This window comes from Myzus persicae, unplaced genomic scaffold, assembly GCF_001856785.1.
Source record: "Myzus persicae strain clone G006 unplaced genomic scaffold, MPER_G0061.0, whole genome shotgun sequence".
NCBI classification, from domain to species: Eukaryota; Metazoa; Arthropoda; class Insecta; order Hemiptera; family Aphididae; genus Myzus; species Myzus persicae.
In genome coordinates this window covers 54,377-80,169 of record NW_019104039.1, presented here as the reverse complement: position 1 = coordinate 80,169, position 25,793 = coordinate 54,377, and the positions used below count along the sequence as shown (strand labels likewise).

The 25,793-nt window shown below is 26.8% G+C and overlaps 2 protein-coding genes across 3 annotated transcripts; one reads left to right on the top strand and one right to left on the bottom strand.

The window, feature by feature from the left end:
• The first annotated feature begins 1,562 nt into the window (after positions 1-1,562).
• On the top strand, positions 1,563-5,289 carry LOC111037898 (protein TEX261). Of its 2 annotated transcripts, none has more exons than XM_022320741.1 (6): positions 1,563-1,665; positions 1,833-1,994; positions 2,294-2,373; positions 2,634-2,855; positions 2,935-3,031; positions 5,001-5,289. In XM_022320741.1, exons 2-6 carry the CDS (start codon positions 1,925-1,927, stop codon positions 5,108-5,110), a joined length of 579 nt encoding a protein of 192 aa, XP_022176433.1. In that variant the 5' UTR covers positions 1,563-1,665; positions 1,833-1,924; the 3' UTR covers positions 5,111-5,289. The 2 variants fall into 2 exon arrangements, with proteins under 2 accessions (XP_022176433.1, XP_022176432.1); XM_022320740.1 differs by having other exon boundaries at positions 1,602-1,758.
• LOC111037897 (ionotropic receptor 93a) lies at positions 5,265-23,276 on the bottom strand. Its single transcript, XM_022320739.1, has 19 exons — positions 23,030-23,276; positions 22,792-22,944; positions 22,389-22,493; positions 19,573-19,722; positions 19,372-19,486; positions 18,524-18,632; positions 18,290-18,451; positions 16,383-16,550; positions 14,209-14,421; positions 13,643-13,749; positions 13,314-13,380; positions 13,166-13,243; positions 12,201-12,356; positions 11,200-11,362; positions 9,746-9,969; positions 6,191-6,374; positions 6,039-6,117; positions 5,448-5,602; positions 5,265-5,376 (listed from the first exon to the last, which is right to left on the bottom strand). Exons 1-19 carry the CDS (start codon positions 23,142-23,144, stop codon positions 5,282-5,284), a joined length of 2,598 nt encoding a protein of 865 aa, XP_022176431.1. The 5' UTR covers positions 23,145-23,276; the 3' UTR covers positions 5,265-5,281.
• Between the last annotated feature and the right edge of the window lie 2,517 nt (positions 23,277-25,793).

Sequence of the window (25,793 nt, the reverse complement as noted above, 5' to 3'; positions counted from 1 at the left end):
GTTTTGGAATCGAATTACAACAAAATGATAAAAGTTATTCTTTGTGTTAATATGCAATTTTGTCCAAATTTGAACTTAAAATGTCTGTAAAAATAATTGTATTTAAATATTTTTTAGATTTTCAAGTTACGGAAAAACCTGCTTAAGTGAAACCTTGTTTTTAATTTTCAATCCTTGGCTATAAAAATTGAAAATTTTTATAAATTTTTAACTAGAAAATCATTTTCAAATTTAAATGTGGACAATATTGACAGCGAATGTACGGCAGAACGACATCTACTTACGACGTACCCGCTTTTTTATGTTTAAATATTTGACTGCTCTCACTTTGGTATAAATTCGTCTTGCCGGCATTGTACACAACTCACAAATAAAAAAAATTCAATTAGTTAATAAAGAAAAATTTTCTGTTCATAATTTTTGTAACCAATGGTAATCCTATACAAACAATCAAATAATAACATAAATAATAATAATAATAATTAATAATAATATTAATAAATAACAAATAATAATAATAATAATAATAATAATATTAATAAATAACAAATAATAATAATAATAACAATCTCCGTTTCAATCACTCTTAAAAAGTTGGATTTTATACATTTTCTTTCATATAAACATATTCGCAGACCTACCAAATGTATATACAAAATTTCATTGAAATCGGTTAAGCCGTTTTGGAGGAGTATGGTAACAAACACTGTGGTCTGTGACACGATAATTTTATATTAAATTGTCATGCTTTTTGACCCAACGAATACAATTTTACTGACATATATAGAAAAAAAAATGAAAAAAAATGAAAATTGAAAATTTTGTCGAAATCGAGTGAATATCCATGTCGTAAAAATGTCAACTTCAAACGCTCATAAAAATTTAATTTGACTTTCCGGTAGAAATTTTTTTTTTGATTAAGGTAGACAAAATTATAAGGAATCTTGTATTAAATTTTTAAATCTTAGATATAAAAATAAAAATTTTTATGAATTTCTAACCAAGTATAATTTGCTAATTTTTGTGATTTTTACAAATTTTGTCAAAATTCTAAGTTTAAACGTTCATAAAAAATTATTGTGGGTTTACGCTCGACTTTTTTTTTAATTTGCATTAACAAAAACTTAAGGGGAACCTTGTATTACATTTACAAGTGTATTATAAAATTATAAATTTAATAATTAGAAGTGATAATTTATTATTAGCTTTATTTGACTAAAATTGAAAAATATATACACTAATAATAATTTACTATAATTTACCCACCATCTGATATGACGGCGATGAACGAATGATTGCCTAAACACAACTCCTTAAGAATGACACGTATGCAGGGGCCTTAACAAAATATTATCAAATATTATTACCATCATTTTATTGTTAAACAGCATAATTTTCTCACAAACCACGATTAAAGATAGCTTATTATATTATAGTATATTGTAGATACTATTTTTAATCGTGTCACAAACAAACAAACAAATGTTTATATTATAGTTTGTGTAAATTGTTTGTTGGCAACAAATTTGAAGTCGCTATCTTTTGCCGGGGTCCTTATCATTTTTCAGACAACTGCCTCCAACTCGGTGCCAACCACAGCAGCTACTATAGACGCTATCTCACGTTGTCACTATCTCAAAAGTCAAAATGTTAATTTCATAGCAGGTAATATTATGCTTTGTCGTTGCCGCTGACTTTCTGCATAGAGGCTAGAAATCAGATTCGTCATGACCCCACTAACATCGAGATGGGCACGGAGTACACAATAACGTCTTAGTACATACCATTCGCAGTGAAAAGTCCTACAGATCGTTCGTTTTTTTTTTTTTTAGATAAATGTCTGAAAATGGCCTAATAGTCAGTACAAGGATTCTGTTAAAAAAAAAAAAATACCTAACATTCCTCGTCCGTGTGCCGCAGAGCGATGATTTTTATGTTTCTAGTCATCGTTATTGCTGTCGTACTGCAGATAGCACTAATTTCTGTTTTCATTGGTGAGTTAGATTTCTAAAGATTGTTTGCAATGTTTGATGCAAGATTTTCATGACATACTCAGCGGAGATTGTGCCTTTAATCCATCTGTCGAATGCTCACTTCAAGCTTTTTATCCTACAGTTCTTTCAATTACATTGTAACAATATTATTTTGCCATTTGACATATATGCGGTTGATTGAAAATAAACATTCACTAATGACAAATCTGGTTTTGAACACCAAAACCACCATGTTTGCGTCATGATGTTGAGAACATTTCTAAATTCATGTATATTATATTTATTTTTCTATCTTTCAGGTGCTGGAGTTTATTACTTGGCTGAATTTGTCGAAGAGCACACAACATTAACAAAAAAAGTTATAAAATGGACAATTCATGTAAGATTAAATATTAAGTTATTTATTTACCAAAGTGATTTATTGCTTTGAACTAATAAAATTCACAATTTTGGTGAGTGGTGACTTATCATAACCACCAAGTTAAATCTTATTGGAAAGTAAAAAATTATATTTTTGTACATTTCTTATTTCTTGTTCAAAATATTATGAACTAATTATAATATAATATTATTTATTAGCTTCAAGTTAAAAATAAAAATATTTCTTTTAAATAATTACATTTTTGTACTTAATTACAGGTTGTGATAATATGTCATATTGGATTGTATATATTTGACAATATACCTTTAACACTGATTGCTTTGGGTCTTTTGAGTCATATAGTCTACTACTTTTTGCTCATTGACTTTCCTCACTTCAACTTAACATCGCTATCATTTATTTTGTCAATTATTCTGTTAATTGGAAATCATGTGCTAGCCTTCAAATTTTTCAGACAACGTTATACAACATTATCTGAAGTTAGTATACTTTTTTAAATATGTCAAATATTTTTGATGTCTTTGATTAAACATAATCATAATGTATATACATTTTTAGGTTTTTTCGTACTTCACAGTGTGTTTATGGATGGTACCGTTTATGTTTATATTATCCTTATCGGCCAATGATAATACATTACCAATCACCAGTGTGGGTAAGTAGAAAACTTTTATTAATTCTAAGTACTTATTTAGAACATTACATTTTATCTTTAAGTTGGATTATTTGTTATTGGTAAAGTATATAATATACCAGGTCTATCATGATCTATCGTAATTTAACATGAATTGTGTGTGCACAATTGACAGTGATATTTTGCCAATATATGATAATGTTAATTGGCATGAACTCCTACTATGATGGTACAACACCTAAATATATTCAACTATTGAGTACTACACCAAGTGTACGGTATGTCTAATTCTTATTAAGAATATTAGCATTGGAATTAAAAAATTTCTTATGAATATTCTACAATAGAATTTCTTCAGACTAGGGAGTATTATAAAAAATCCCGATTTATGATCATGAAAAATGTGGTGGAGCCACTAAATGATTAAAACAATAAAAAGAATAAGCATCTAGAGAGAGACGGGAATACAAATCCATCAGATGTGCCATGGATGTCAATTAGTTTGTTCAAATAATTAATTTTTTACTTATATCGAGTATTTCTTATATTTATTCTTACTGTCGTTCAAAATCTAAGTTTGGACCGAATATTTGAAATTGTTTAATTTTGGATCTAAAACCTAATTTATTTACTGAATGATCTCTTAACGGTCGTTCTAAACTAACCACTATTGATTGGTTTAAAATATGCAGAGATATTTGCTGTTCATTACCAAGTGCCAAGTAATTGGTGACCCAATCTGTACAAATCAATCCATCACTATTGTGTGGATATCAAAAATACAATATTGTAGAACACTCATTTTTATAGTTTAATGAAGAGGTAAAAATACTTTAATTCCAATCTTTTAAACACATGTTTTTCTGGTGACTTCTATAGTATCAAATTTGTGCTAGTAAGTCACAAACTAAACCTATAAATGCCTGGTAAGTCATGCTCTTTATCAATGCCCAATATGTTCACAACATTCTTTTAGATTATCAGGTGTGTTATTACTAGTATTCTTCAACTTGTTATGAATCACAACCTTAAATAGGTTTATTTGTTTAATGAAACTTTTATTCGTATTATACAGGATGTTTCATTTAAAGTAAAACACTCATTATATCAAACAGTGTTGACTCTTTGCTGACAATATTTATACATGGCGACTTGCTTAAAATATGTTATTACAATTATTTTGAGTGTATATTATTCAACTAGTATTATTAATGCTAAAATACTTGGAAAATAAAAGTACTAAACTATTTAAGACTTATTGTATTTTGACTTTATAAATATATTATCATAACACAGTTACGAGTATGTCTAAATATTATTTACACCATTTAACAAATTTTTTGACATGAGCTCATAAATAATTTATATACATTTAGATGTAAAATTTAAACTTTTATCGTTACTAAGTAAATCTATGAATTAATTTTATATTCTGATTGTGAAAATATAAATGTATAATATTAATCATCTTATAATAGGACCTTGTATCTGCATTTGTTGTATTTTATGTTTAGAGAATTTATTTTACAACATTATTTTCTTTATATTGTGTTAGTAAGACAAGTCAAAGGATTGGGAGGTACAATGTCCCATCAATGTTTTTTTTTAAGGGCCGTGAATCCAAATTAACTAGATTCTTTATGCCATATTTTATACATTTTACAACAATTTTGAAAGCAATGGCCAATGATTCTATTAAAACTTGAGTTCTAAAATTTGTTTAGGAAACTACTAAAAAATTCCTAAAATTACTCTCTTAAGTATAGTATGCATAATTACCAATCAACAAAGGTATATAAAACCTCCGGTGCACTCTTTCTATCTAAAAAGTAATCACAATGAAAAAAACTATTAAAAAATATCTTTAAAACAAAACCTTAATTCAATAAGATGTCTATTGGACTAGTAAAATATTTGTTGCATGAGATTTTTAATGTATAACTTACAAATATTTGTTGATAATAATTAATTAAATTTTAAATTTGTATAGATGACAATGTTGTATCACATTATTTCACCAATCGTAAACGAAGTTATAAGATAAAGAACCTTTTTACTTATCTTGGTGAGATTACTGGCAAAAATAACCATCTGAAGTAATGATTAAACATGAAGAAATGGTACTTATAAGTTCAATATAATATTATAATATGTAAGTATAGAATTATTTGTATATTTATGTGTTTAATTATTTGTAAGAATATTAATTACCATTGTTATCTATATATTTTAATAAAAAAAAAAGACTGTTTAACATACAGTTGTTTGATATCAGTTTATGAATGGTGTTATTACTATTTGATGCCGATTTATGTATTTGTGTAGTATGTATTCAAAAACAAACGACACTAGTGATGATAATACACCTTAAATAAATCAATAAAAAAAAAATTATTAAGTATTATTAAGTCATTTGTGTTTGTAAAAGTAGACTCACCCAATAACAGAACAATGAACGATCCTTGCATATCATCTAAATTTACTTTATGATTTGTTACTTCTAATTGTGTGTTGGTCCAACATTGATCTTTTTTGGGTAATGTGTCCACTAACCATTTGTTTATAAGACCAACTTTATGCATTTTTTCAATCCTGTGATAACATTATAGATTTAACTTTTAAATACGCTTGAATTATTCTTTTATATTGATATTGAATATTTATGTAGTTCAAATATCTACTAAAATATTAATAATAACTAATAAAGCATACTTGTTAAGTACTTAAATATTTTTTTTTTTTGCATTTAATAGGGAAAAGTAGGTATTAAATACTTTTCTTTAATTTTTAAAAAATATAATTGAATTGCTAGTTTATAATCATTTATTTATGAATTCCTCATTTTAACCGAAAACTCAATATGTTTTTTTTTTGTCAACAGAAATAATGACAATACATATCTAAGTTTGTTTTTTGTGTTTTGTTGTAATTTATATACAAAATTTTTTAAACTTAAATTAATTCAACCTTAATCAAAATAGAGTATTCATAAAATGTATTTTAATCTTGTTTATTGAATTATATTTACTCTCTGTTGATTCTACTGAGATAAGGGCTTTCTTTTGATAACATCATTGCCAATTTTTCTTCCGCAAAATCTTCATTTCCTGTAAATCACTTTTAAATATTAAGCTCATTGTCTTCAAAAATAAAAAGTAATATTTTTATCAATTTGTTTACCTATAGCAAAGTCACATCTATTTGTTTTAAGAAAATCATCCTTCATAATGTACATTAAGTTGGTTTGACGATGAATGAACGCATGTTTACCAGATCTCACTCTTTCTATGATTGATCGTGACAACCCCTCGTGGTGTTCGGCATTTTTAATTAATTCTTTGACCATTGTATCATCTGGTAATGTCTACACATAGAATAAATAAAATTCAGACTATAGTTAATAATAAAATATTTAATATCATTATTTCTGAAGGGGAATTCCCTAAATCGTTTGAAAAATCTTTAGTGAATCAATTTATAAAAATGTGATGAATGCAAATATTCAAACTATAAGTTTATATCTCTCATTTTAACTTTATTAAAATTTGTGAAAAATGGCTTAAAAATAGGTTATTGGAGTTCTTAAATAAATATCATTTCTTCCACGGTAATCAATTTAGTTTTCAAAGTAACTTCTTGCCTAATAATGCATTTTATAAAACTACTCAATAAATAAATATATATATATATATATATATTTATTTATTTATTATAATTAAGATAGCAAACAACATGTTCTTAATAACTTTTAAATATTAAACAAGTATTTGACTCTATAGAGTACGTAGAGTAAGTATAGATAATGTTTATATACTCTGTTCCATGTAAGATCATGCCCCTGCCTGACTAAAATCGGTTTTTCTGTGCATTCCCATCAGACACTCCGCCATAGAGGAATCGGTTTTGATAGCAGGGTGACGCTGGTAGTACGAGCAAAACCAACATTTTCTTTCATCAAATAGAGCAGCGGTTCCCAACCTATGGGCCGCGGCCCACTTGTGGGCCTCAAGCAGCGTGGTATTGGGCCGTGAACCATATAAATATATAATATTTAATATTATATATTTTTAGTACATGCCCAATAAAATTTCTGGTTATAATAATATTTATCAATATTATCTACACTCTGTAGTGTCAAATTAACTCTAAGTATAGGAATAAACTGAATGTTGAAAATGATTTAATTCTAAAACTGTCCAGTTTTCATCCCTATATTGATTCTCTCATGAAGGACAAGTATTGTCAAAAATCACATTAAATTGTTTAACTTATGATAAGGTTTAACAAAGTTTTTTTTGTGATAAACAATTGATTTTGTAATTCTTTTTAGTTCTAACAACTGAGGTTTGTATATACATATATATATATATATTTCTGCATTCGTATATATAGGTGAGCTATATGTGGGCCTCAAAGATTTTTTTATAAAATTGGTGGTCCGCACAGCTAAAAAAGTTGGGAACTGCTGAAATAGAGTATAGTAACTTACAGGATATTGATTACTTAGTGCCACAAGGCACTGTGTTAGGGCTAGTATTATTTTTAATACACATTAACGGAATACTTAATCAAAATACTCCTGAGAATAAAAATTGTTTTGCGGATGATACGATCATCTTATTAAAGAGTCAGTGCATAAATAATTTATAGAAAAAATCATTACCATTTACCAACCTTGGAAATTAGAGGAAACCATTAGTCAATATTTCACTAGAGATCAGTAGGGTAGGAAGAAATTGAATTATGTTCACCTTGTTATAAAATAATCCATACATTTAGATAGTCATTAAAGTATTATACTCATACTTTTAGTTGTAATTTGTATTAACAATGCAAATACAAGAAATGTATGCAATTTTAGTTTGTTAAACAGAGTTAGTTCTTTAAAATATCTTGGTACCTACAATCGCAGATAAGAATTATAAGTGAACTGTCACATTAATTATTATAACAAAGACAATTTTTCTATATTTTTAAATCTCTTAAATATATTTTAAATATCAAACTAAAAAAATTAACCTACATTGTATCAATCCAATCTATCCTTTCTTAAGGAATTTCTTTTTGAAGAGCATCATAATATTATCAAACCTACTCATTTTTAAAACCTTAAAGTCACTATTTAACCTCATTAAGTACCTAGGTACTCAAATTAATCTCAAACAATTTTATTTCCTACAGCTAATGAGTATAAAGAGTTAAGGATATTCAATTTCAAATAATTTTACACAAAGAATATTTATTTGGTAATGTATATAGCTATAATAGAAAAATATGTTGGTAGGTATTGATATGCCATGTTATAACTTCAAGACTCTTAAAGATTAACACTAATATCATTGTCCCTACTTATTAATATTAGTTACTGTAAGTGGGTACCTATTGTAAGGTCCTAAATGTAATTTTTACTATAAATTCATTGAATTCTGCATTAAAATATATTAAATGTAATATTCATAATTTCGATAGTTTCAGAATGTACTAAATATTATAAATTTTTAAGAATTCCATTTTTTCTTCTTATTTTGCATTCTGGTTAGCGATTACATTATATTATTATTGTATTATAATCTTAAATAACAAAATGTCAATTTATAATTTTAATAATTTATTGTCTTAAGAGATTTGTTAAGAGTTATAGATATTTTCAGTAGTCAGTCCATACTACAAACCAAAACGGCTTCATTTGGGATGACCGAATATTATCATTAATAGTGTCATTGAGTCATTTCAAAATATGAAAAAAGATATCTAACGCATTTCAGAATTACGGTTAAAAATCGTACAATTTTGTGAAAAAATTTACATATTATTGAACGTTTCCCACATAGGTTAGTTAGCTTAGATTTTTTTTTACTTTTATGTTCATATTCATTATTCATATTACGACTGATGCAAACTATTAAAAAATATAATTTTTTAATGTTTCAAAACAAAAAAGAACTCAACCAAATAATTTAATAGATATTTATTTGAGGATCATTACCAGACTTAGCTTATGGCATTGTTCCTGACGAAATATTGAACACATTTGCTACTCACGTAGGATATTATGTTTAACACTTTAAATTTTAATATAATATGATTAAAAAAATATTAATTATTAAAATTTTTTTTCTTATAATGGTATTGTGAATAACAGTATAATCTACATATTAGTAATTTGTAGTGTTGGAGGGGATGAGGGGCAGAGTCAATTGTAGTACCCACTCTCAAGATTTGAACTCTGTAATTGCGCCGCCACTGGCCCATTTTTATGGCTTTCAAAATACCATTTTGATTACAGTTATACTTCCAGCTTTCACAGTTTTACTTCCAGCCAGAGGTTTCTAACCTGGGGTACGTGAAAAAAAAATAGATAATGACGGCAAAATGTTTTAACAACATTTATTTTGTTTAAAACGATTCGTTTCGGAAACATGTAATACTGCAAAATATAAATTATTACAAATCAAAATGTAATCATGAACTTATTTTATAGAAATGGAAATATTTCATTGTATTATATTATTGTTAATTTTTATTTAAACATTTTTAGAGTGGTTACGTGAAAAAAGTTTAAAAGTCATAATGAGGGATACAATCAAAATATTAAACTTATTGGTAGGTATATGGAAGAAAAAAAAGGTTGGAAACCGCTGTCCTAGATCTAACTATGAATATAAGATTTTAGACTCCAATTTATCATAGCGTACTTACTTACATCCTATCAATAACATTTAACAATTTTCTTACGGTAAGTAATGAATGTAAATTTGATGTCTTCGGTATTCCCCATGAATATCCTTGAGGTTTACGAGCCATCAAATCGGCCACATTAGATACCATTGTATCCATCTGGGGAAACGTCAAATAAGCCACTAAGTTTCCACTGTACGTGGTCACGATAACCAAAACGAATAGCCACCAGGTGCCAACTACCAATCGACCGCTGTCTGCATCAGGTAAATGAGCTCCCCCTATTCGATAATCAATATTTTATTGATACATGACAACTAATGTTATAAAAGATTAGACATGTGATTTTAAAAAACTAAAAATATACTTAGTAAACTCTCGTTATGTTGAAACTCAAGGTACCATGCATAAAGAAGTTCCAGATATCGAATCTTAATGTCATGTTAATATTCTTACTTAAAAGGAATTTCAATCGAGTTCAAGATAACAAAAAATTATATTCGAGATATCGATTTTCGGCATAATTAAAACCTATAGAATCTACTGTAGATGTATTATCACAACTTGTTTGCTTTTGAACGTATTTTATATATTTTTATTATATTTATACTATTTACAAATATAGAATAAATCAATTTAGGTATCGCCGAATTATTGAATCAAAAATAACAAACTGCTGAACATATAATGTAGGTACCTATTACATAATATGTTTAATATATTATAACTACAGGCTACAGCCATAGATGCAACTAGGAGGGTGCTTGGGGTTGCTTCAGCAGCAAAAAACAATCAGTTTATAGAAGATGAAAATATTGATAATCCTGGAACCTCTTGTCAAAATGCATCTTGTGAATTTAATGAAAATATTATATATAAGCACTTCCAGGTATCTATATCGAAAAATAATTATGGCGCTCAGCGCAATAGTGGCCCATTTCACTACAAGGATTACATTTTTATTTTTATTGAAAACAATATTTAAACCAAAGTAAGCCAATTTTGCATTTATGATTTGCGTTTACTGAACAATTTCAAACAATTACGATCGTTACTTATTTTTTTTAGATTTTACGAAATAGGTTAGGTAGGGTAGGTGTTGGGGGGGGGAGCCATTATTTCACGGGTCTGTTTTCTCCGCATAATTTTTGCACCCCCAGTGTTTGGCCTCTAATTGTGCCTATGAATTTATAGTAATAAATTGCTATCTTTTCCATAACTACTAATCTCATTGCGTCGTGTTAACACGAAAATTAACGTAATTTTCACAAACGCAGGCAACGATTTTTGATAAACATCAACAAAAAGTAATAGAAACATGTCTAAAAAATGTATTATTTAAAAATATAACGTGACCCACTAAAAATGTTATCAGGACCCACAGGCCACTGTTTACCTCTAGATTAAACTTTTAGAGAAATATCGGCTATCGGCTTTCTTGCATTAGAAGCGACTGTACCGATAGGTAGATAGGTAGGTACTTGAATATTTATGTGTTATGTCAGACTTACCTTGTTGAAGCAGTGCTCCGTAAACATACCAAAAACAATTTAATGGCGAGTTAAGTCCTCCTTTTCTTGGTATGCTGTGATATTCATAGTACGGACTTAAGATATGAAATATATTTAGTAGAGGACCCATAAGACCAACCACAATAGCTATGCACAACCAGGTCTGGAAAATTTAAAAAATATAATTTAAATATAAAATAAGTTATTAAAAAGTATTTTAGATTTTGAGAGGAGCGATTAGTGTATTCATTTTACAATGATGTGTGCTTTTTTGTGTCTGTCTCCACCCTTTAGGGCAGTAAAAATGCTTCATTTTTCTTCAACAGCATCTTTTCTTATAGGAAAGTGAATCTAGTTGGTACATTGGGGTGTCTAAAGAAAAAAATTCCCAATAATAGTTTTCAAAATCGTCAGGAAATACAAACAAAAAATTAAAGAAAAACTGAGATTTACATGCAAAATAAGTTTCTGACAAAATCAATTTTTTTTTTTGGTGCAAGTTTCTAAGTTGTTGTGAGAGTAAATTAAAAAAATTTTAGTTTAAATTCACAATAATTCTTTTTGTGCGTCAATTTCAATAAAATGTTATTCGTTGGGTGCAAACGTTTGAAAAATTAATAAAAAGCTCCTCGCGTATTGCTACAATATTAGTTTAAAATTATTGGAAATACATATGCAAGATTATTTTTTGTAAGCATTTAAAGTGTACATTTTAACAACATTTCTCAAATGGAATAATTAATAATTATTTAGTAGTTAAAAAATGTATAAAATGTTAAATTTATATAGCTAAGGATTGAAACTTTCAAACAACGTTCCACCGAAAAGTAGTACTAGTTTGTCTAATTTTACCAAAAAATTATATTTGAAAATATCAATGTGTGTACTGTGTATACAATATGACACATAAATTTAAGTTTAATTTGTATTTAATTCTTAAATACCTACTTTAAAAGTTTCAAGTTACGTAGGTAAATAGTTATTTTTTAGGTACACGTTACCAATAACGTAAACGGAGCGGTAAACAACAAAGCTCGACTTAGTTCCTTTGGTCTAGCCACTAAAATTTGATGTGGCTCTAGACTTATGTGTGTTGTATAGTTAACGAATATTTGGTTAGCTTCTTTTACAGCAAATGCAGCTGCTGCAATGAACACCTAATTCAGGAAAATAAACATGTCATTAATCATTCTAAATATTATTTAAAATATCTATAATCTATCTATATAATTAATAGCTATGTACATATATTATAAACGTATGTAACGATATAAGCAAATAAAAATAGGTTGAGTCGTCTATTTTTTTGCCTAGAATCATAATTTGATTTTAATAATTGCAGGTACAATAAAGTTGTTACAACTTATAGATATAGTTTAAACTTAGTACATTGAATATTAACATACTTAAATAGGTAAGTTCTATATAAATATAATATATATGCAATGATATTCAGAACAATCACTTCACATTGGACAGAGTGATAGAAATCCAAATATCCAATAACACAATAAGACACCTTTACATTATAACAGGTATTTTTTTTATATAGATATAGCCTGCATAGGTAGGTACATTACTGCTCTATGAAAATAGCTATTTTCTATGAATAAAGTAATACCTGCGTTTAAATTCAAAATAAATTATATCAATGACTTTAAAAAAATAGCTGCACGATGTATTCATAATACCCTAACTTCTAGGAATTTACAAATTGTATTTATTTGTTTATATATACAATAAATAGGGTAAACCCTTTGTAGAATACAGTAGTATGAATGACGATACGATTTAGTATTACAGTATCGGTAAAATTAATATAATATTTTAAAATAAACTAATGAATATTATGTAAATACAATTATTAAACATTAAAATAGTATAAATAAATGTAAAAAACTTGTGTTAAACAAAATATGGGTTTAATAATGTATTCGACAGTCAATTTTTATTATTTGAAACTCACTTTTTCGGATCGAACAAGGTCTATCATTTTATCCCATAACGGTTTTGAGACTACTGCGTCGTATTCACCCAATACATTCTATAATATTATTTATCATTGTATGGTTACAGTTAGGTAAAAATGAATAAATTAGAGATAGTTGACTTACATTTTGCATGACTGAAGTTTTCGTAGTATTCATTTGGTCCGTATTAGATAAGACAATGACATTATAACTATAAAATATTTATTTTATTCAAAAAATCTACTTAAAAAAAAAAAATTATAATTTATAATATTTGTCAAACATTATATTTTTAAGGTACATAAGGTAAACAATCAAACATATTTTGTAATTTTATTTTTTGCATATTATAATACATAGTAGGTATATAATAAAATTACACTTAAATATAGCTTAATAAAATATATTTTTTTTACCTACCCATTCCATTATTTTACAAAAAATAGGAAAACCAATTTAAGACTTATACTTACGTAAAATTTAATGTTTTTGCCAATTGATTGATTATATCGAAAACTAAACCACTATAACCTATCAAATGACCACTTCTGTTGAAATTTACGATTTGCCAAGGCGGAAACTGTAATGAGCGTTAAAAGTCTTAACAATTTAATGATATATAAATATTTGTACATAAAGTAATATAACAAAAGGCACATAATTAATGCCATGTTTCATAAAAAAAAATGATTAATTTACTCGTTCACTAAAATTGAATGGATCAACCATAAGGCACTAATACGTATTTTTTTTAAGCTTATATTCAATATTTTTATAGTAGATCTCCGGTCCCTCCAAATCGCTAACTCTATTTGTACCTATGTTATATTGATATAATATAGGCGAAACGGCCATACAATTCAACAATTACAATTGAAATTGATGGACTTATGAGTTATGACATTTTACATATTACCCTTTACCTTATACATAGTTATAGATTAGTGGTTATTCGATATTGAAAATTTTGAGATTCTAAATCTTGTTTTATTTATGTTTTAAATATTATAAACTCGATTACAACTTAGTAAGTACTTACATCAAAAGTTGCAATAGGCAATGTTATTCCTCTGAAACCATTTGCCAAATGTAGGAAAAGTGGTTCAGTTAACTTTAAACCAGTTTTTGTATTCCAATAACCCACTGGAAGAATGTAACATCCTTGACCAAAATGCTCTTGGCCCCATGTAACACCAGAATCAATTTGCCACAATGGGCATGTTTCGCATACACCAGATTCGTTCAAACGAAACTGTCAACAATAATGTACACATTTTTGTTTTTAAGGCTGCCAAAGCGGCATGTAATAATTATGTTTGGTCTTTATATTAATACAATTTAAGCAGAACATATTTTATTTCATAAATTTATTTTTTCAAAAAATCAAAGCCATATAGATAAGTATTTTATTTTGTTGTAAATATAAAAATACATAACCACCAATTATTATTCCTATACAAATGAGGGAAAAGTCATCTAATAAGTATACAGAGCTGTGTTTAAAATTATTTGAATTGGACTTCTGGACGTAGCTAAACAAATCTTTCTCCATCAGCAATCAGGTGTTTATAGGATCTAGTATCTATACATATTGATCAACAGAGAGCTTACAAAATGTTAACTCTGGTGGTTTGATGGGGTGCAGGTGAGTAGTGAGTGGGTGACCCTACTACCATTGACACTTGGATAATTTCTTTTAATAATTTATTATGTAAGTATTAAAAAATTATAATTTATGGCAATTATTAACAGACAATACTCAATATTATAAAAGTTTTTAAAAATAACCATAATAAAACCTAAGTATGGATACCTATTGCTTTGACAGTATACTGTAAAATATATGGCATGCTGTGTAGCCGTGTAGGTACCTAAGTATAGTTTACATCAATGTTTACTAATAATTTTCATACTTAAAAAAAAATCGAAGTAAAATGAATAAACAGTAAGTATTTATTAGTCATTATGAAATAATTTATGAGATTACATTCACGGTCGACAGTCTAAATCGTAGCATATAGGCATAGTACCTATTGGCTATAGGTAATCCGTAGATTACCTATAACTACCAATAATTATTGTTCACCAATAATAATTATGTTATTATCATTGTCATTCCACTTTCTACTAGCTGCCTACTGCTACCGATTCAGTAAGACCGATTACTCTTATCTTTATACATATAATTCTACTGTACGTGTGTAGGTCACTGAACTCCTCCTAAACGGCTGGACCGATTAGAATGAATTTTTTTGTATGCGTTTAGGTGAAGCCCTGAATGGTTTAGATTCACAATTGGACTCGATAGGTCCGACCCGAGGAGTTGCACAAACAGGGATTTTAGGATTTACGAAGAAAATATTTGTTTATATACGGTTGCTATTGGTTATAGGAAAAATATAAATATATTTAGTAGAAATTGGTATTTTTTTTTTGTTCATTGGTTGTCTGCAGTGGTTCATCGGGCAGATCAGGTATAAGCATGCATACCATTGAATTTTGGAAAAATTGCCAACAAAGGTGACACCTACAAAGAGTTGCACTTATAGTCGCTCATCGGTGTGTCCGCAATCAAAATAAAAATAAAAATAAAACATAATATTATTTATATAAAGTACTCATCAAGCGGGGTCTGCTATCCACAGCATTTAGGTAGACATAATATACTGCTCGACTTATCGGCATCGAGTTTCATAAAGAGTTGACATTCTTAATTGGCAACAAAGTGCACGGGATCAGCTAGTTTATTATATAATCTTAAAAAAGTAATCCTTGTTAATAAGATAAAAAAATTATTTTATTAAAATCGAGGTGGTTCACGAATCATCGAAAGTTCTGTAAATGTTCTATAAAGTGTCAATAAGGTTGGGTAACACTGCCATCTATATTAAACATTCTTAATAATAATAGAGCAGGTAAGTAAGTTACTTTAAAAGATAATAATTAGGCTTTCAACTAGACTCTAGATTTTATAATAATACTGAAGTGTGCAACTTTATGTATGTGAATATGTGATGCATATATATTAGCATAATATCTTGATTCGATAAATTCTGAATACCTGCATATAAATTATATTATATACATATTATATAATAAATAATATAAAATATTAATATTATTAATGTAAAAGTTGACAAGTTGTTAGCAAATAACTTAATATATTAGTAATTATTATTACACATTTTACTTGGTTATATTGTTAAATTTTACCTTAATGAACGATACCATCGATTGTCTCCTATCAATTTTTGAGGGTCTAATTTCATCCCATTCTTCTTCTGATACTCGTTGCGATAATTCTATTTCTTGTTGAATTAATGCGCTGAAGGCCATTATGAAAACAGACATTAATTCGTCCACCAAACACAAGATACCACCCTTTGAATGTATTCAAGAACAAAATTAAACAGTAAAATATCCAATTTAAATTATACATGTATTGAGCATTGTTAAAATATTTTTATCACAATATGGCAGAAAACGTAGAAGCAGGACCGTATTAAGGTTTTTGCCGCCCTTAGGCTGAGATAAATGTATCTCCTAATTTACATAGGTATTGATATTTTACTAATATCTCAACGTAGTTTTTGGGTCACACCAAAAAAAAAAATTGCCGCCCAAGGCTTTAACCTACACAGCCTAAGCGGTAATACGGCCCTGCTTAGAAGGATAATATTATAAAAATATGTTCAGGATTGTCAGTGAATTCAACACTTAACAAATGGTTTAAAATATAGACATATAGAAGTATCATATGTGCATGCTGAATGAGGTTAGTATAGATACCCAAATGGTAATTTTATTATAATAATTTTTAATTTTTTCTGGTATCTTCATGAAAAATTCATTATAATTATTAACTTCAATATTTATTTTAAGCTAATGTATAACTGATATACTTAAAGCCTTAATAAGCAGACAAAATATAACTGACATTTTTATTATTTGAAAAAAGTGGACAATTGGGTACAGCAATACTGTTCTACTGTAAGTTGTTGTCAAGTATGTTATTGTATTGGATATGTGAAATTTGAATTTAATGATACATAATTGCATTTGAAAAACGATTTTAAGCGGAGATGTTGTGTCATCCCAATCCTAAATTATTTCGGTCAAAAATTCATAAAAGAAAATGTATGTATAACTAAGCTTGTAACACAAGATTCACTTAAAAATGTTCCTACATATTTTGATAACAAAAATAAGTTTTCTGTAAATTCAAATTAAGTTTTTAAGAGCGTTTGTAGTTCGATATTGGATTTTCACCCATGAACTAACAAATTCTCTTACAGCGATTTTCTTCTTTTGTTGTTATTCAAAAAGTAATAATCGTAGCTACTTGAAATTTTCATCAAATGTTTTTACTATCATTTTCTATGCATGATAGGTTCCTCATAAGTAATTATAATAGCATTTGAGAAATATTACTGACCCATAGGCAACATTTTATTTTATAAGTATTTAAAGCTCAAATGTTTACAAGGTTTATCAAAATCTTAAACATTTTCAAACTATTTTGTAGTTACAATATTATAAAATGTTCAATTTTTATAACTAAGGATTATAAATGTATAAGAAGGATTCTCATAAATAATTCATACTATGAAATCTAAAATATATATATTCACAGTTATTTTATGTACACATTTTGGGTTCAAATTTGTAAGAAATTAGATATTAAAACCAAGAATTACAGTTTTAGTTATTTAGTTGTAATTTAAAAATATTATTCGTGTATATTATAATGTATATGATACTTTTAGAGTACGTATATTATTATCCGTATTATATTATACATGCAATGAAACTTACACATGTAATTTTTTGTCAAAATGAAATTAATCTGCTATAGTACTAATGAAAAATATTAGGTACGTAAAATTGTTTATATCACATTAGATGTTAAGTATTAAATAATGTGTTGAACATGTATCGATATATTTAAAAATTATTTTACTAATTTCAGTTTTTTTTTATTACCTTATCACTTATTTATAACGGGTTTTCTTATGTTTGTTAGTGTTCCTAGTATTATTCTAACGAATAACGATAACATCATATTATTGAAGTATTTTTCATTTTATATAGGTATTATGATATTATCATTGTAAACTTACAATACATTTGGAACCAGTTTTTGTGGAGTTGTAGATAAAAGATATATTTTCTCCTTCGCTCAATAAATTTGTAAATGATGATGTATTACTTCTGGATGAATCTATATCTGGAATAATAATTAGCCAGCTATTTTCAGCAGTCATCAAATTCAACGATTTAGCCTAAAATTATTAAATATACACTTTTATACTCTGGTATGCAGTATATTATTCTTTAAATGCAATAATAATTACCACGTCTAGGATTAGAGGTACATAATGAATGCTAACAATGCAAATATAATTTGAATTCATTTCACTCATTTTTAAAAAATGTTCAAGATCTTCCATAAATAATTTTCTCCTTTAAAGTATATGATACAGAATAATTATTTGTGTGACTCTTTTAGGGCGTAGAACAAATAATGGATTACAAAAATTATAATTGTTATATTAAAGTGTTTGGTTAATTTTTATATAATATGTCTTTAACATCAATGAATAAACGGTTGGTACAATGGTATTAAAATAAGTAGGTTCTGTAGTTCTATGCATAGTTATTTCAAATAGCATCCCTTAACATACGGACTATCATGGTCAAAAAGAAATTGTGCGATATTAAAATATATAGCTATCTATTATTTTATATTTAATTTTGGCTTAAAATAATTATTCTATTAATTGGATAGCTATAATTTATTAAAAGTAAGAAACATATTTAAAAATAAAATAAATTAATAAAATATAAGATTGACACTAAAATTTTTTACTGCTTTGAGAGATCTGTGAATCACGATATTTATATTGTATCGCCGATACAGTATCGAAATCTAAAATTGCTATAGGTAATACCCAATTTATCACGTCTGACATTTATTATCTCTTATTGTATTGAATAACGCTTGTATTTTAAATTAATTTATTCAATTATTATGTGTCCAATATGAGATTTAACTTTAATATACCTATTACTATAAATTATAATACTAGAATATTAGTATAGGCTGTAGACTAATATCTAAAATCTATAATATATTAAAAAAATATTTTCTGTGTTAAGTGGAGCTCGTGTTAGTGAATATTATTCAAGTATCAATTAATACCTCTTCCACTCAGATCCTTGAGTATAAATTTCAAAAATAGCTATGGATGGTGATAAAATATTACTTGGATAGTACTTTGTCAATGAAGTGACAATGTGTTGTAAAACGCTATCACCTGAAATAAAAATATATTAATGATTTAATGTTGAATTAGTGTAAAGTATTACTTTCTTATTTCTGTCAACAGTTAAAGCAAATTACCAATAGAATTGTCATGCATTAAAACTGCTGATTTCCATGAAAACGCGTTAGACATTCTTAAATCCAATATCATTTGAGACAGTTCTGAATGATGGGCAGTCAGAGGAATAGTAATTGCCTCGTCAATTGGTAGTCTCGGGCAATCAGTATCTAAGAAATAATTAAATTATAAAACATTTATTATGCCATCAGGGTATAAAGATTAATGACCTACGTCCTACATCGTGTTCTACTTGGGAATTATTATATCACTTTGATTAATTTTACATTTCAAAGCAACACAATGAAACATTAGCCAATGTCATATAGTCATATAGAAATTATTGGAAAGCCATTGTATTATAAAAATGTATAATATTATAGTTTTCTACAACCATCTACCAGAGGCGGCCAAATGGTTAATCTCGGACGGTCCAAAGACGGTCCCCATTTATTTTGATACAACTTGGTTACATTTTACTTTTAGTAGATACTGGATTTACAAATTAACCTATTTGAGTGAAATGACATTTTAAGGGAGCTTCAAAATCTGCATACGAAACTACACGTTTTTATGATCATTAATGTCTGCGTCTTGGTTTAGCAGTCAGTGGTAATAATTCCCGCGATTATAATCAACTAGCAAACGATATGCAATACAACGCTTCTACGCCAACAGTCCTACCTGTTGATTTATTTTGAAAATATTTAGAAATTTAATGTGTAACACTAATTTGTTATATAATTTGACATTTTAGATTAATTATTTTTATAATATTATGTTAATTATTTATATTTTATATTAGCTCTGAAGACTTAAAAATAAAAAAATATTTTTTTTTTTACCAGAGTCGATAATCAAAGACGAAAAAATGTATTCTCATAGTTAATCTAAATGGAAATAAGTTTAGCCACCTCTGTAGTATGACCTTATACTTAATAAATGAGTAATGTATTCGTATGCCTTCAACATTTTAAGAGCACATTAAATAAAGTATCTGTTTTTGTATACTTAATATATTGTGTACGATATACTTACCTACCATACTAATATTAACTACTATTACTTATTAGCTATTGGCTAATTAACTGGGTATTCGAACATATTATCTATAAGAATTACATCATCATTAATTATGGATAAATTAAAATATTAAAAAGCCCGGAAGCAAATTACCCAAGGTACAAAAAATTGACTTTGAAATAAATAAGTTATCAATATGTTAGTTATGTAATATGTACTTATGTTATGTACTCTAGCTAAATTTGATTATTTTATTTATGGTTAAAAAGTTAAATATATTTTTTTTTAACTTTTAAATTTCAAATTCTGTATTTACTTAACAAGCCCTAATGAGCTAAAACTTTCTAGCTTTTATAGTTTGAAAGGTTAAAAATAGAGTTTTTAGACTGAAAACGCCGGTGCTTTTATAGATTGACCACATGGTCAATAACCAACATTTTCATGATATAGGATCTATCTCATTAATATCTTAATTAAAACTAACTTAATTACAAACTTACTCGTCATTACAGAGTTAAATTGCTATTATTTCTTTCTATAATTACCACAAACTTTTTAAGATTTCAAAATTCAGATTTTTTCATTCTAATTACCTACCATGATAAGGCACTTCATTAAAAATCAAAAAAATCAAATTATGATGATGATAATAATATAACATGTTTTATTACTTGTAATTTATAATTATTAAGTATATATTATAATCAATAACATTAATGCAAGTGTATTGTATACTTAAAATTAACTTTTCGAACTAAAATTCAAATAACACACTTTAATTATTAGACCAAAGTAAAATAAATAACAATAAATCCAAAAAAAGTGTCAAAACACATTTTTTGGTAGGACACATCACGTTATTATTTAAAAGTTAGAGCCACAATGTGATATAATTTTCAAACTATTTTGACTATTTAGGTTATTTGTTAGGTATCTGAATATTTTTTTTTTTGATTTATGTAAGATAAATTGTATATATCGGTAAAAAAGTTTAAAAATGTGATACAATTATTCTCATAAATTACTCCAATGGCAATTGAAAAATATAATGTTCAACAAGATCATGAAAATTTAAAAATTATTTTGTAGTTAGTTAAAAATGTATAACATTTTTAATTCTAACACCGAATGATGAAATACGTAATACAAGGTTCCTCTTAAGGTTTTATAACTTAAAATTAAAAAAAAAAGTTTAGCGTGAAGCTACATATTATATTCTTTAGTCTTTACAATCATTTGAAATTGACAAAATTCGTTTGATGTATTACACCACATACTAAACTATAATTATACTAGACATGTATACCTACATGTAGTTTTGTAGTATATGTGATTTATTTTTTGAAAAATATAGCTCGATTTACCGTTTTACAGTTTTACTTATAGAAATTTATAAATTACAAATAGCGATAGGTATAAATATTAAATAGCAAAATACCCTTAGAAATATATTAAGCTTAAAAGTGGACTGACCTTCTCGGCCCATAATCCTGAATTCTGAACTATACTGTTTAAAATATAGAATGATTTATCTAAACTTAAACATTTTGAAGATTATTTTACTTCTTATGGAACTATTGATTATTATTATATGATTATTTCACTCATATTCCTCTATTTTAATAAAAAATATAGGTAGGTACCGTAGGTATCTAGTATATATAATTGATTAAACTTTACTCGCTACTGCCTACTAGAATATATGCTCCTAAATATTTAATTTAACAAAATATAAAAATTTTACGTACCTTATATTTAAATTTTTTTCCTATTTTCCTAATTAGTTATGTGAATTATAAATTATATACACAACCTGTTATCGAAATGTACAGTAATCCATTTAATCCTTCAAATTCAGCTTTATAATATAAATCCCAAATATCATCACAGTATGATACAATGAAGATCGAAACCATATCTAAAGTTTAAATCAAATTAAACTCATTAGCTGTATTATAATATAATCTCATTAGGTAAGTATTCCAAATATCGTGTAAATTATGTATTGTAAAATTTAAATTCAATTTTACATGAATTGTTCGAGGTTCGTCTAAAAAAGGTTACATACAGGTGCTCTCAAATACTATATGGCATATGCAATTGAAATTCAGTTATTATCAGGATTCGCATTTTATAGATTGACTATAGTTGCCGTAATTACGGGGGGGGGGGGAGGATTTATAATACAAATATTATACAATTTGATTTTGCTTTACCTCTCGAAAGTTTAATGTTAGTTTTTGTATAAACGTCAACAGACACTCCAGCTTGTTTAAATACATCTTGCTTTAATTTGTAAATGTGCCTATTAATGGTATTCCAAATTTCATTATTTTTACTTGCAGTAAACTCTGGGTTTATGATTATAGCTAAGTTTAATAAAATAATTCACGAAAATAAATAATAATTATTTATAATATAATTTGACATGAAAAATTTTTTTTTATTACTTACCAACTGTGTCGTTATTCCTTGGACCTGTGTCAACGTTGTAAATATTGAGACCATTGCAAATAGTAATGATGAGAATATTATGCACTATAATATATACTGTGGTTAAGATCATCATGTCTGGACGTCCACCAGCCGTTATAAGTTTTACTTTTAAAAACCTGACTCAAAACTACTTTCTTTCTTTATACTACCTATCGAAAAAATAATCGAATATTAAATCAAGTAACTGTCGGTTTGTCATATTTCATTTCAGTAGCTTCTATAATTTTAATTTTCGTTATTGTTTATACTGTTATTGAACATAAAATCATGTAATATTATATATCATATGAACATTACCTACGATCACGCAAGGTAGGTATCTATACTACACACGAATGTTTGTTGAAAAAAAGTCATATCATAGGGTAGTTTCGTTCACCTCTAGAAACTAGGTCATGTAAATAAATAAACTGACAGAGACATCCTCTTTAATGAGCTTACCAAACAAATAAATCATTAATATGAACATTGTAAATTATAAGAAGGCAGTATAAATACCTACCTAATTGAAATATTGTAGTGCCTATAGCAGTATCTATATTTAATATTTATACTATACACCTATAAATAGTGAATGATCGCAAAGATTTTTACATTTCCTACAGTTATCAGTTATCAGTTATCAGTTATAAGTTATAACTAATAAGTGTTATGTAGGTTAGAAATTATGTCTGAAATTATGGCATTATGACTAACATAATATACTAAATTCTATATTTCTATTGAATAGTAGCTAACCTATCTTTCAAATAGGCGACTTTGTCTTCATGTTTTGATTCTTAATGTCATTTGATATTAATTTCTTTAAAATTGAAATCGTTTCACAACACACAAGACAAACAGCTTTTCCATTAATTTCAATGATTTATTGACCATTTTTCGTTGAAAATTCGTCAGTCATTGAACTTGCGTTTTTTTCTATCGAACATTTTTAAATATTAGTTTCACGATTTAATACAGCATAATAATGTTAAAATCTTTATTTATTGTTTAAATATCCTATATCATCAAAATTAGAACTTCAAATGTCTATAAAAAAACTTTACAAGTATATGTTCAATAATTTTAAATTGCTTTTGGTATGCATGGATTATTAGGAGCCTTGAATTAATTTTTTTAGTTTCTTGGCCTAATACAAACATCGTTGTTATTCTATCGATACTTTGAGTAATGAGTTGTCCTATGTTTTTTTGTTAATTTTACTATTATAATATGTACCTATACCTACTATGTTTCAATATTATATAATGTATAGTTTGTTTGAACTTTGAACTTTTTTATATATATTTGACTTTATTTTGAAGAACTACAATCTATAATTTTTGTACAATAAGTAATATTAAGAACTTTAAACTTATAAAAGAAATAAGAAAATTAGAATCTCTATTAATCTACAATTATGTGAACAGGCAAAAATTAATGCAATACGTAGTCTTTAAGTAGGAAATTATTGTGTCCCCTATTTGATTTATAATTGTATATTATTAATCAATAACTGTCTTCTAAATGGTTTGATAATAAGTTTGAAATATTGTATTAGTACGGGCATCAGGCGTACTGTTATTTATAAGTTTTAAACTTAGGGATAATTTTTACCTATTCCACAATGATACTGTCTAAAAATAAAATACAAATATCACCATAGAACCAATAAGTACTTAAGTAGTTAGATACCTACATCTATTTAAAATCCAAAATAATAATGATAATAATTAATAATGCCAATAATAGATAGGTAGGTACCTAATTTGTAGTTAGCACCTACCCTAGCAAACATTTACACGGATATACAACATATAATATCACGTATACTTTGAACTAAATCTACGTATATTATACGTTAATATTTAGTTTAAAAATTGTTTAATTATGGTATATTTTTGAGTTAAAAGACAGATATTTGACTAATATTATACGTTTAATAAACATTGACCTTATCAAGTTTATACGTATATTGATCATATAACTTGCGTATAGATTAAGACAAAACATGTTTATTTTCGTTTAAAATTAGTATTTATATAAATATTGACCACGTTTATTTTCCATGTAAAACTGGTATAGATGCACGTATTTTGTACGTTTATCTTTGGTATATGACTGGTATAGAATCCAATATTTTCTACATATTTTTTTTTTCGTAGAAGACTGGTATGGATAAAAATACTTATCTATCAAGTTTAAATTGTTTTTATAAAATCGATGACTGGCGCAATAAAAAGTATACATAATATTACCAATAGGAACCAAATCTTGTATCATAGGTAGGTACCTACTATTATGTACCTTCTATTAGGTGAGTACATACTCTAACTTGTAACTAGACTCCGAAACCATTAGTTATTACTGAAGTATAGGTACTCACTACTCAATGCATAATATGATACCTATAGGCTATAACTGAACTACCTTTTTGAGATACGACCTAAGTCTATGAAAGGTAATTCAGAGAAAACAAGAAAAAACTGTTTTTACGATATCGGTGATACATGGTTATTTATCTTTCATACTGATTACTTACAGTGGTAAAATCATCGAGATAGATAAACAATACGTATTGTGTATTGTTTATCTATCTCGATGGGTAAAATTTTTTTTTTTTTTTTTCTTTATTAGTAATACACAATCTGTACACAATCGGCACAATAAGAGTATGAGCTGAGACACAATAAAAAAACATGAAATTATGAGCTAAGAAGCCACCCACCGATGACACTTATGT

Excerpts from the sequence above, each read along its gene's own strand:
- LOC111037897 (XM_022320739.1), bottom strand. The coding sequence starts at position 23,144 with ATGATGATCTTAACCACAGTATATATTATAGTGCATAATATTCTCATC. Across the intron at positions 22,945-23,029 it reads AAGGAATAACGACACAGTTG|CTATAATCATAAACCCAGAG; the intron begins GTAAGTAATAAA and ends TATTAAACTTAG. Across the intron at positions 13,244-13,313 it reads AAACTTCAGTCATGCAAAAT|AATGTATTGGGTGAATACGA; the intron begins GTAAGTCAACTA and ends ATAATATTATAG.
- LOC111037898 (XM_022320741.1), top strand. The coding sequence starts at position 1,925 with ATGATTTTTATGTTTCTAGTCATCGTTATTGCTGTCGTACTGCAGATA. Across the intron at positions 2,374-2,633 it reads TTATAAAATGGACAATTCAT|GTTGTGATAATATGTCATAT; the intron begins GTAAGATTAAAT and ends ACTTAATTACAG. Across the intron at positions 3,032-5,000 it reads ATTACCAATCACCAGTGTGG|ATGACAATGTTGTATCACAT; the intron begins GTAAGTAGAAAA and ends AAATTTGTATAG.